The 12,202-nt window shown below is 59.8% G+C and overlaps 1 protein-coding gene across 2 annotated transcripts in view; it reads right to left on the bottom strand.

Moving 5' to 3' along the window:
• Positions 1 to 9,632, bottom strand: part of Slc12a7 (solute carrier family 12 member 7) — a 70,299-nt gene extending 60,667 nt beyond the window's left edge. For both annotated transcript variants that reach the window (XM_046430399.2, XM_046430403.2), the window contains exon 1: positions 9,432 to 9,632. In XM_046430399.2, coding sequence (XP_046286355.1) covers positions 9,432 to 9,624 — 193 coding nt within the window. In that variant the 5' untranslated portion in view covers positions 9,625 to 9,632. The remainder of the gene's footprint in view (positions 1 to 9,431) is intronic.
• Positions 9,633 to 12,202: the final 2,570 nt, after the last annotated feature.

Raw genomic sequence — 12,202 nt, 5'->3', positions numbered from 1 at the left:
GCTTGGTCTCCACCTAGCCCAGGCCTGCCCCAGGGCTTGGTGCCTGCAGAGTCTGCTCAGAAGCACAGGGAGCCCCTGGACGGAGTCCCTGGTCTCTGCATGCGGCCCTGTGCCTCCTGGCACCCACTCCCACTCCCCAGTCCCCCCAGGAAAGGTCTCCCCTGTGGCATGTCAGCCAGCCACAAGCTCCCATCGCCAGCACCTAAATTGTCACCTCAGTGCTCAGGGTGGAATCGGAGCAGGAAGGAGTCTGGAACACGGCCAGCACGTCTGAAAGCACGGGTGCCCCAGGAGAGGAAGACCGGCCTGGGTCACGTCCCCTGGAGGGGCCTGTCGCAGAGGGTGCCTTCCCTGAGGACGCCCCTCCAAGGGCATGCAGAAGAGCCGAATTTCTAGCTTCAGAATGGCAAGGTGACTACACCCTCCCCCGTCCACGGTTCCCACCCTTCAGCTACAGTTTCAGACGGGGTCTAGCCACAGAGCAGAGGGGCCTGCAGCTCAGACACACAGGACAAGGAGGAGACCACACAGCCGGCAAGGTGTCTGCCTGAAAGAGCGGACACCCAGGCCGGACGTGGTGGTCATGCCTGCAGTGCCATCAACAGGAGGCCCGGGCAGGAGGATGGCAAGTTCCAGGCCAACCTGGGCACTTAGCCAGACCCTGGGGCTGGGGTTGAGGCTCAGTGGCAGAGCGCTTGCCTGGCATGTGTGAGGCACTGGGTTTGATCCTCGGCACAATATAAATAAATAAAATAAAGGTCCATTGACAGCTAAAAAATATGTTAGAAATAAATAAATAAAATAAAAAATGAAAAGGACTGTGGACTACGGTGTGGCCCAGGGGTAGAGCACCGCTGGTCCAGTCTCCGGTGCCAGAAAGAGAGAGCAGACCCCGCAGAGCCTGGTGGCTTACGGCGTGGGCATGTTCTTCGTCTTCAGGCTCACAGACCCCAGGCCTGGGGCGCAGTGCTGAGAACCCAAGGTCAGGACGGAAGAGGCACGTGTGGCACGAAGCCAGCGTCACTTCCAAATGCCCTGAGCTGTTCCTGTCTCACAGTGTCACGATGACATGCCGGTCAGCTCTAGCTCTGAGTCCTGTGCAGTCTCTGCAGCTGTGGTCACCAACACTGACCACAGCATTCGGTGGCACGTGAGCACCGTAGTTGGGACACAGTCCCCACTGCTGCCTCCCTGGCAGCCACGAGGTCGCACTGGGACACTGGGTGGTATGCCTACCTGCAGGGCTCATGCCATGGAGCGGGCACCACCTGCCTCAAAGTGGGTGGGACCCCCACAGCAATGGCACTGAAGGGGGTCCTGGCCACACGGTGTACAGAGGAATCTGGAGAGAAACCAAAGCCTTGCCAGGGGTCATCTGGGAGCCCGCTGGGCAGGCCCTTGCCCTGGCCCATGGCCCCTTCTCGAGGTCTGTGTTTGGTTGGTGTTGCAGTGACTTACTTTTGGGTGTGTGTGCATGTGTGTGTGTGGGTGTGCACATGTGCGTGGATGAACATCTGTGTGTGGATATGTGCACACATGTTCACATGTGTATATGGGTGAGTTCACGTGGGTGGATATGTGCATCATGGGTGTGTGTATGTGGGGGTACACGCGTGTGTGTGTGCATGTTATATATGGGCCGTGTGCACGTGTGTATGTCAGTGTGAGATGTGCACATATTATGTGTGCATGTGGGGTGTGCACAGACACCTGCATGTCTTTCAGTGAGGTGCTCATGGGTCGACTGAGTGCTCCCTCTGTGCTGGGCCTGGGTGCCTGAAGGTGCTCAGTGTCCTGGATGGCTGAGCGTCCTGGGGGAGGCTGGCCCTCACATGCGGTCTCCCTATAGAACACGCCAGCCCTGAGCCGCAGGGAGCTCTGTGCAGCGGCTGGTGGCCAGGCCACGCCACACGCACACACCAACCTGGCCGCACACGACAAGGAGGCCCAGAAGGCTGGCCGGGCAGAGACAGTCAGAGCACCTGGCCAGCCCTCTTCACAGGGAGCCTGAGCAGAGCCCCCAGCCTTGCCTAGACTGGCAGGTGGCAGTGGCAGCAGGAGGGAGAACATGATGGCCAGCAGTGTGGGGTGGACACTGAAAGCCACTTGCTCTGGGATTCCAGTCAGGAGCACCTCCACCACGAAGCCTGCATGGCCAACAACAGCCCGTTCACTGAGACTCCTCTTCTGTGGTCTCCAGGGAGAGGCGGCCATGGGGGGTCACCCCTCCCCTGAGTCCTGGCTGGGGTGCCCCTGCTGGAGCCCCATGTGTCCAGCTATGGCAAGTGGGGCAAAGTGGATGTGGTCCCAGGAGAGCTGGATGGGGGACGGCAATCCATGTGCAATCCCCTCCCATCTCTGGCCCTCCCACAAAGGATGCTATTTGAGACAGGAAGGTCCCTGGGCAAAAATATCTCTTCCAAGATGCCTGCAATTGCACCTTGCAGAGAGCAATTTAGATTAAAATGGGCCCTTCCTGGAAGGTCCGCCTTGGTGTAAATTGATTCAATCAAGTTGGTATCCTCCGGAAAGGAGCTGGGGCCAGGCGCCTCCGCCCTCTGGGCGGCCAGGGAGGACCAGGTTTGTGTCCAGGCCCTGCCTCCTGAGTGCACTCTATTCTTCTTGTTGTTGTTTCTGTATGTGGTAGAATATTCATAACATGAAATTACCTTTTTATTTTTTACTTTGAGGTGCTGGGGATTGAGGCCAGGGACACTCTACTACTGACCCTAACCCTTTTTATTTTGAGGCAGAGTCTCACTAAGTTGCCCAAGCTGGACGGAACCTGCTATCCTCCTGCCTCAGCCTCTTGTGTAGCTGGGATCGCAGGCGTGGCCGCCACACCTGACTTCCTTTTCTTTTTTAAAGATTGAGTCTCCCTACGTCACACAGGCTGGCCTTGGACTTGCGATTCTCTTGCCTCGGGACCCTAGACTCATGCCTCATCGTGACCATTCCTAAGTGACAGTTCTGAGGAGGGCAGGTGTCTTTGTGGCCAGCTGCAAAGCTGTCCCACAGTGTAAGACAGGAAGTCTGCACCCAGAAGAGTCAACACCCCTGCCTCTGGCCACCTCCATGCCACCTCCTGTCTCTGTAACAACTCCAGGGACCTCCCTGGAGACCTGCAGCGTATGTCCTTTACTTTCAGTGAGCACATGTCCTCAAGCTCCATCCGTGACATAGCGGGTGTCAGAATTTCCCTTCCTTTTAAGGCTGAACAGTGCTCCACTGTGTGTAGTGTCCAAAGACGCGATCACACATGTTCGACTACAGCACTTGGCTTTAACTCGTGACTCAGAACCAGGGCAGCTGCCACTCTGCGAGAGCGAGAGCCGCTGGGCGGCACAGAGCAGTGGGTGTTGAAAGGTGGGACAAAGACTCAGAATAGAAAGCCCGAGAGGTCCTGGTCAGGTCCGCTCTTTACCATCTAAAGTACCCAGGGTCAGCTCACAGCGGGGACTGGAGCCTCCTGTTCTTTGGAAACTCTGTTCTGTTTGGGACCTGCCTGCTTCCTTCCATCCCTGCCTTGCGGTGGCCTGGGCTGCCTGAGGATGCCTCCCCTGGTCTGGCGTGCCGGCAGGGCCCTGCAGCACATAGCCTGTGTCATGGTCTCACCCCGGAGCCCCCGGAGCAGGGCTGCTCCCCTTGACAGTGTGGCAGTCTGCCGTGAGCACAGACGTGCACCTGTGTTGGGCTCCTGCGTTCCGTTCTGGGCTATCCCTGGGTGTGCGGCTGCGGGATGGTGCAGTGCTCCCCTGGGCACATGTCAGCCCACCAGGCCACTCAGCTGCGGCTGCACCATTCCACACCTCCATCGGCAAAGCCGGGCTCTGACCTCACCACATCCTCGACAGCATTTGTTGTCTTTCAGAACAGCCATCGCGTGGTCATGAGGATCTCTCTGTTGACTTCAGTCTTCGTCTCCTGACAGCGGGTGACACTGAACATCGTCCTGTGCTTACCGGCCTCTGTGTGTCTTTTTGGAGAAATGGCTGTTCAAGCCTTTGCCCAGATCTGACGTGTCTGGTGTTTGGGTTGCATTACCGAAGCCCTGGAGAGTTGGATCACAATCCTCACCCGATTGATTTTTGGGTATTTCACCCTATTTTGTGGGTCCCTTCCACTCTTCAGAAGCATGTTTGTGCTTGGGTGTGTGTCTTGGGAACTGAGCCCAGGGGCGCTTCTCCACAGAGCCACATCCCCAGCCCGTTTCACTTTTTGTTTTGAGAGGGTCTTGCTAAGTTGCTTGGGGCCTTTTTGATCCTCTGGTTCAGCCTCCTGAGTGGCTGGGATACCGGGTGGATGCCGTCTGCCCAGCTCTGTCTGGGCTTCTTACCTTGCTGTCATTTACTGGATACCCTCTCTGACACCTGCCTGCAGTGGCTGGACCACACACACCCGTCTGGAGCCCCCAGCCCGCGCCCCAGGGCTCAGATCCCACCAGGCACCTGCTCTGGGCCTGGTCTTCTTCAACCTCGTGGCAGGTTTGAGAGGGAAGCATGTCCACTGGACACAGGTCTTCTCAGGGGTTTGTTCTCTGTGTGAACCTAGAAGACACTGGGAGTCAGAGCCCCTGAGGCTGCTGGGCCATGACCCCCTGCAAGTTCCTAACTCGTCCTGGGTGGCCGTGCTCTTCGGCCTTTTGGACATTTAAAGACAATTCTGATGCATCAAGGAAGTAGGTGCCTCAGCACCCAGGCCCAGTACAGTGGAAACAGGACACAAGGCCAGCGGCAGGCAGCAAGGAGATCTGTGTGTCCAGCCTGGTTTCCGTAAGCCGAGGAGGGCCGCGATGGCAAGGGCCCTTTAAGAGGTGACAGATCAGGCTGCAGCTGGGGCTCAGTGGCAGAGCGCTCACCTAGCATGTGTGAGGCCCTGGGTTCGATCCTCAGCACCACATAAAAATAAGTAAATAAAGGTATGGTGTCCAAATACAACTAAAAAATAAATATTTAGAAAAAAAGAAGAGAGGTGACAGACAGGGGCCTGCCCTGCCTCTCGGAGAGTTGGAGGCAGCGTACAGGTTACCAGCAGGACCAAGCACCATGAAATATTTAAGCAGAAAGAAAACGGAGTCTGCCCAACGGCAGCAGGGTTCCAGACACCAAAGCCAGCACCCCCCGCCTCCCAGCGCCCAGCAGGAAAGCACCAGCCGCCAGCCCTGCTCCTGCAGGAGGGAGGCATGGTACAGCCCCGAGTGGACCATCCTGAGACACGCAGAGACGAGACCTAGACCTGTGAAGGACACTGACTGACCTCAGGCCACCTGGCCTGGGAGGTGGGCTCCCAGGGAACAGAACAGAGGCCGAGGGTTAGGGCCTTATTCTGTGTCAGGCAAGGGCAGGACCTTGGCTGGTGCCAGAGGACAGTCCTCAGGCCCACCCTGCTCAGCCTCCAGGTCCCTGAATCCCAGACCACAGAGCACATGCCCCTGTGCAGGCCTCTGACTTGAACTTGTCCTCCATGGGAGCCACTTCCAGGGCTCAGACAGGGTCAGCACAAAAAATCAGAACACTCCACAGAGACGCGCGCAGACCATACCAGACACAGGCAGAGACTCACAGGGGGACGAAACAGAGACAGGCAGGTGGCATGGAGACCCAGGCAGAGACACAGACGCACATGTGCCACACACCATGCACAGACACACAGAGACCAACACAGGTACAGAAAGACACACAGGGACACAAACACTCTAAGGAACATCTGGTGCAGGGTGTGTCCTCTGGGAGCTGGTCTCTGCTGAGTGGGACTGCGTCACCCACCCTCAGAGGGCTGTGTCTGGTGTCCAGGTGCTCTGCGCCAGGCAGACCCTCCAGGTGCAGCCTCCAGTCTGCAGGAGGCTGCCCCCACCTCAGAACATCACTGGAAGCCAAGGCCAGCCGCCAATCAGGCGGCGAAGCTGCAGGGAGGCCACAGCCCTAATGTCAGCGTAGGGAGCCTGCCTGTCCCCAGAGCACAGCCGGGGCAGTCTGAGACTGGAAGGTAGGGCCTGCTAGTGCTGCCTGCCACTGCCCCAGCCCCGTCCCTGTCCTTCTGCACATGGTTGTCCTTGCTCTGGGGACCCTCTCCGATCCTCTTCCCTTCTGACCTGTAGTGCTCCAGGTGACTGTCCATCGATGCCCCATAGCTGGACTGGGACCCTCTTGGAGCTGTCCCACTGAGGACTCAGCCGCCCCGTTAGACCTGAGGCTCTGGTCACCTCCCCTCACCCTGTCACCCTGGCCTCTGTCCTTGGATTCCCAAGAAGGTGCAGCCACTTCCAGGGAACAGGAGTCACTCTGGCTGCAGGTGTGTGGCAGGCCACTGTCAGCCTCTGGGGGGCGCCAGCCACACTCCTCATAACAGACAGGACACTTGTGGCACACTGCGGGGGGCCTGCTCAGCCAGTCCCAGGCCCATGCTCACACATCTCTGCAGAGCGGAGGGAGACCCAGCACCTCGCACCACAGTCAGCGATCACCAGCGGTGGTTCCCACGGTGGGGCTGGGGCCGTGGAGCAGCAAGAGGTGGGGCTGCGAGCCAGGAGGCCTGGTGACTCCAGAGGACCCGAGAGTCACCCCAGTCCTGCCCCACATCTGCAGTCAACAGGTCAGCTCCAGACACATGCCCCACCCAGCGCTCGAGACTTGGCTCAGCACCGGGCCCCAGGCGGACCAGAGAAATCTGTTTGCTTTCAAAACTTGGTTCATTGTCTTAATGACAGCGCCAAGTCATAGTCTTCTGTCCCCAGGTCATGGGCACAACCCAGAATAACTTGACTGAACGGTGGCTGGGCTGCACCCAAATCCACACGCAGCGGGAGCTCAGGTGTCCGTCCACAGACCTGGCTGCCCAGCCAGGCGCAGCCCAGCTGAGGCCATGGTGCAGTACAGGGCCCCACGTCCCCAGGGCTGATCCTCCAGCCCACGGGTAGGCAGCTGGCAGAGCCCCCTGCCCCCCTGCCCCCCCACCCCGCCCTCTGCACCCCCGCCCCCGCCTTCCAGCCAAGGTCAGAGAAGGTGGGGGGAGTCGTGAAGAGGCCTGGGGTTTCCTGGCCCTGAACAGCCCCTTTCCCACCTGCTGCATCCATGTGCGGGCAGTGTCCCTCCCCATGCCATCAGGGGGTCAGAGACATCAACAGCCCTCGCAGGGAGGGAGGACGAGTCACCACCTGCCACTGTCCAGGGGCCTCTGACCCACACAGGCCAGCAGGAGGGGCGCTGAGGGCAAGGGTCAGAGGATCCCAGACAGGGGGACCTGCAGGGGTGGGTGGACAGTAACCCAGGCACCAGTTCCAGCCAGGAGGCAAGGTTGTGTCCTGGGGAGGAGCGTGGGGGGCAGGCAATTCCAGGTCAAGGTCTCTGTGGAACACAGTGGGGGGTGGGACACACCACCTGTCCGCTCAGGTGGCCAGACCCTGCCCGGAGGGGTGGGGCCACCACCCAGGGAGCAGTGTGGAGGACCGCTGCTGCACCTGGGGGACCACCTGGGGCTGCTCCACTCTCCCTCACCCACACCCTCTCGGGAGGCCCTGCTGACCTCCACTGTCCAAGCCAGCTCTCCACAGGACCTGCTGGACCCAGAGCCAGCGGCCCCCATCAGTGCCTCTAATTCACACCAGTAGTGGCCTGGCGAAACATGGACGCACTCTTAGGTTCCACAGAGAAAATCTAAAGAAATGTGTCCGTGGGGGAGTAGGCAGGTGGCTACTGGGCGTCCCTTTGCCATGATCCCATGCAGCAGCCGTGGCAGGCCGGGAGGAGAGGCCCCCTCCTGGGTGAGGACCTCAGCTCCAGCCGGCGCCACGAGGCACACTCATGAGTCCAGGGAGTGGCTCTGGTGGAGGGTGACAGTGGCAGGCCCAAGAGCCAGCGTTCCCCAGCAGGATGGGCAACCCATCTGTCCTGTGCCTGGACCTTGTCACCCTGATCTAGAGCTCCGAGTAGGGGCAGACTGACACCATCCACTCACCAGCCCTCGGCACCCCTGGGGCAGTCCTGGCACACACCCGGACCCGACACACAGGTGCACACACACCTGGACACAGGCACACAGGTATACACACACACCACACAGAAACACAGGCACACACAAACACTGCACACACACATACACACACACACCTGGACATAGAGACACATACAGTACACACAGAGACACATATCACCACAGACACATACACACACAGGGACACACATATTACACAGACACACACACACACATCTAGACCCAGACACACACACCACACAGACACACAGGCACACAAGACACACAGAGACACATACACTACACACAGAGACACATATCACCACACACACACACACACACACACACACCCCAGAACCACGGAGTGCCAAGCTCACACGGGGAGGTGGCTGCTCAGAGTTCATGGTGACCAAGGCTCCCCAGCAGAGTAGCTGGCTGAGGAGCCTGAACTGTGCTGCACCAGAGCCGTCCTCACTGAGCCTCCACAGAGGGACACATGGGACCTCAGCATGCCTCCCCACGGAGGCCTTTGTGGACACCAGTGCCTCCCCGACTGACCAGAGCAGGGCAACTGGACCTGGGAGGACCTGCCACTTTTCACACGCACGTCAGCCTGGCCCTGGAGACACCTGTCCAGGAAGGGAGGGCAGACCTCAGGAAGGCGAAGTCCTCTGGGCCAGGCCCTGCAGCCTCTGCCCTCCACCACCCAAAGCAGGACTCGGAATGGGGAGTCTGCTGTGGAGGACCCTTTCCCACCCCACCTCCCATGGGGACCTGGGGTGCCACCATGTGGGCAGTCAGTGGTCAGGAGCCACTGTCCTGGGTCCCTATGTCAGGAACGGTCACAAGTCATGGCCATGGTCACTTACATTTTCAGTTCCTGAGACTACAGCCACACAAGATCAGAGGGCTGGTCTAGGCTGGGTGGGGGTCACTTCAAGAAAGGATAGCAAGCCAAGTGTCCTTCAGAGGACTGTGATGTCCCACTCACTACTCCTACCTAAGGCCTCCCTGACCTGTGGGTGGTCACACCAGAGGTCCCTTGGCCAGGACAGGAGCCCAGTTCCCTTCCTTGGTGTCCTAGAGGTGACTGGTCTGGAGGGTGGGAGATTCAGGAGTAGTGAGGTCAGAGGGCCTCCTCAGGAGCTGTCACCCACCGCTCTGGGTGACAATGTCGCCACTGGTGCTTCTACAGACTGGAGGGTAGAACCACTTTCGAGGCCCAGGTCAGGGCAGGCAGTGGTCAGGGATTGCCTGGGCTCGTCGGGGTACAAGGGACATTACTACAACACTGCAACACCCGGGCGACACGCAGCCGTCCCCAAGGCCAGAGCAGCAATGGCCACCTCCTGATGCGACCTTCGGGCAGCTGCAGGGAGCCCCCGGCACAGCTGCGCTGCAGACGCGGATGGCCTGCCGGGCGACCCTCGATGGGACGCCCCGCCCGCCGCGGCGGCACCTACCGTAGCGGCTGGGCTCGCGGCAGTAGCGCAGGATGGGCAGCGCGTCCAGGCTGGGAGGCTGCGCCGCCCCGGGGCCGGCGCCGGGGTCGGGGTCGGGGTCCGGACCGGAGCGCTGGCTGCCGTCGTCCTGGGCGGCGGGGCCTGCGTTCCCCGCCCCGCCCGCCGCGGGGGTCACCACGAAGCGCAGGGACATGCTGGCGTCCGAGGGCCGGCGCCGAGATGGCTGCGGGATGCGAGCTGGGCTGGGCGGCCCGGGTCCGCTGGGCGGGGCGGGGCGGGGCGGGGCGATCGCGGGGCGGGGCGGGGCGGCCAGCCGGCTGGAGGGCTGCGGGCGCCTGGGCAGGTCCTGCCCCGGGATTCAGACGCTCTGGTCTTCAGGCCAGTGGAGACCCTTCAGTGCACCCCCCGGGTCACACTTCGTGGTTTGGAGACGCCTGGGTCAGGGATCTGCCCAGGACCTGGCCGGACTGACAAGCCATCGCATGAGCTGTTGCGCTGAGGCGAGCGGAGCTGTGATCCTGGACAGGGTCAGCTGGCTGGGACTGGTGATGATGCCCACCAGGGCCAGCACCTGAGATTCTGGGAGTGAAGGAAGGGGAAGACTTGCTGACCACTGGGACTGGGCAACAGCATCCCTGTGCTGACCTCCCCAGCTCAGGCCTCTGGGGCACCTGGACTTAGCCCCTGAGCCCACGAGGCTCCTCCTGGGCCTGTACTTGAGTGGAAGGCCCCTGGAAAACAAGGGCAGAAGGCAAAGGTGAGACCTGACCACTGGAAACAGGGACACCAACTACTCTGCCTGTGTGCTCAGATCTGACTGATACTGACTGATACTGTTTGTTTATGCGGCACTATGGTAGTTAACCCTCGTGCACCCAAGGGCCTCTCTGTGCTGGCCCTGTGATGGTAAGGCAGAAACCCCAGCCGTTTGTGGCATGCTTTCTACAGGGGAGGCAGAAATTAAAACCCTAAGAAGCAAACAAAGAAGGTGCAACATCTGAAATTAGGTGTTAGGGAGACCCTCCAGGTGACACAAACAGTGGCATCAAAAAAGTCAGAAGCCAGCTGTGCGTAGCTTCCATCCACATGCGTGTCTCATGGTGCCAGATAACTGCTCTTGGTCCTGCCATTACGTTTGTATTCTAGCAGTAGAGAGAGGACAAGGGAAGAGCACACAGCTGCTTCTCACAGGGCACACAGCACCTTTGCTTATGGCACTAGGTACCTGGCCAGGCCTGGCGTGAAGAAACCTGGAAGAGGTGCCCAGATAGTGTTGGGGCACTCTGGAGGAGGCTTCAGGGGTTGGATCTCAGGCATGTCTAGCCAGGAGGAAAGGCCAGGGGTTTTGTTTGAGAACCGGACTCCTCATTCCGGAAAACCCTCTCAACACGGACCCACCTCCGTTCACCTATACCTATCCATACCTGCTCAGGCCAACTAATACCTGCCTGCACCTGCCTGCACCTGCCCACACCCACCTATACCTGTCCATACCTGCTCAGGCCCACTGACACCTGCCCACACCTGCCCACACCTGCCCATACCCACCTATACCTGTCCATACCTGCTCAGACCCACTGACACCTGCCCGCACCTGCCCACACCTGCCTGCACCTGCCCACACCTGCCTACACCTGTCCACACCCACCTATACCTGTCCATACCTGCTCAGACCCACTGACACCTGCCCGCACCTGCCCATACCTGCCCACACCCACCTATACCTGTCCATACCTCTCATACCCACCGACACCTGCCTGCACCTGCCCACACCCACCTATACCTGTCCATACCTACTCAGACCCACTGACACCAGCCCACACCTGCCCACACCTGCCTGCACCTACCCACACCTGCCTGCACCTGTTCACACCCATATATACCTGTCCATACCTGCTCAGGCCAACTAACACCTGCCTGCACCTGCCCACACCTGCCCACACCCACCTATACCTGTCCATACCTGCTCAGGCCCACTGACACCTGCCCACACCTGCCCACACCTGCCTGCACCTGCCCACACCTGCCCACACCTGCCTGCACCTGCCCACACCTGCCTACACCTGCCTACACCTGTTCACACCCACCTATACTTGTCCATACCTGCTCAGACCAACTAACACCTGCCTGCACCTGCCTGCACCTGCCCACACCCACCTATACCTGTCCATACCTGCTCAGACCCACTGACACCTGCCCACACCTGCCTTCACCTGCCCACACCTGCCTGCACCTGCTCACTCCCACCTATACCTGCCTATATCTGCTCATACCCACCGACACCTGCCTGCACCTACCCACACCTGCCTGCACCTGTTCACACCCATATATACCTGTCCATACCTGCTCAGGCCAACTAACACCTTCCTGCACCTGCCCACACCTGCCCACACCCACCTATACCTGTCCATACCTGCTCAGGCCCACTGACACCTGCCCACACCTGCCCACATCTGCCTACACCTGTCCATACCCACCTATACCTGTCCATACCTGTTCAGACCCACTGACACCTGCCTGCACCTGCCCACACCTGCCTATACCTGTCTACACCTGCCCACACCTACCTATACCTGTCCATACCTGCTCAGGCCCACTGACACCTGCCTGCACCTGCCCACACCTGCCTATACCTGTCTACACCTGCCCACACCTACCTATACCTGTCTATACCAGCTCAGACCCACTGACACCTGCCCACACTGACTACACCTGCCCACATCCACACAGGCCCACACTCACCTATTCCTGTCCATACCTGTTCAGACTCA

Source organism: Marmota monax, unplaced genomic scaffold (assembly GCF_021218885.2).
Source record: "Marmota monax isolate L192 unplaced genomic scaffold, Marmota_monax_Labrador192_F-V1.1 WCK01_AAM20220418_F8-fsc00082, whole genome shotgun sequence".
Classification (NCBI taxonomy): Eukaryota; Metazoa; Chordata; class Mammalia; order Rodentia; family Sciuridae; genus Marmota; species Marmota monax.
This window is presented reverse-complemented; position numbering and strand designations above follow the sequence as displayed.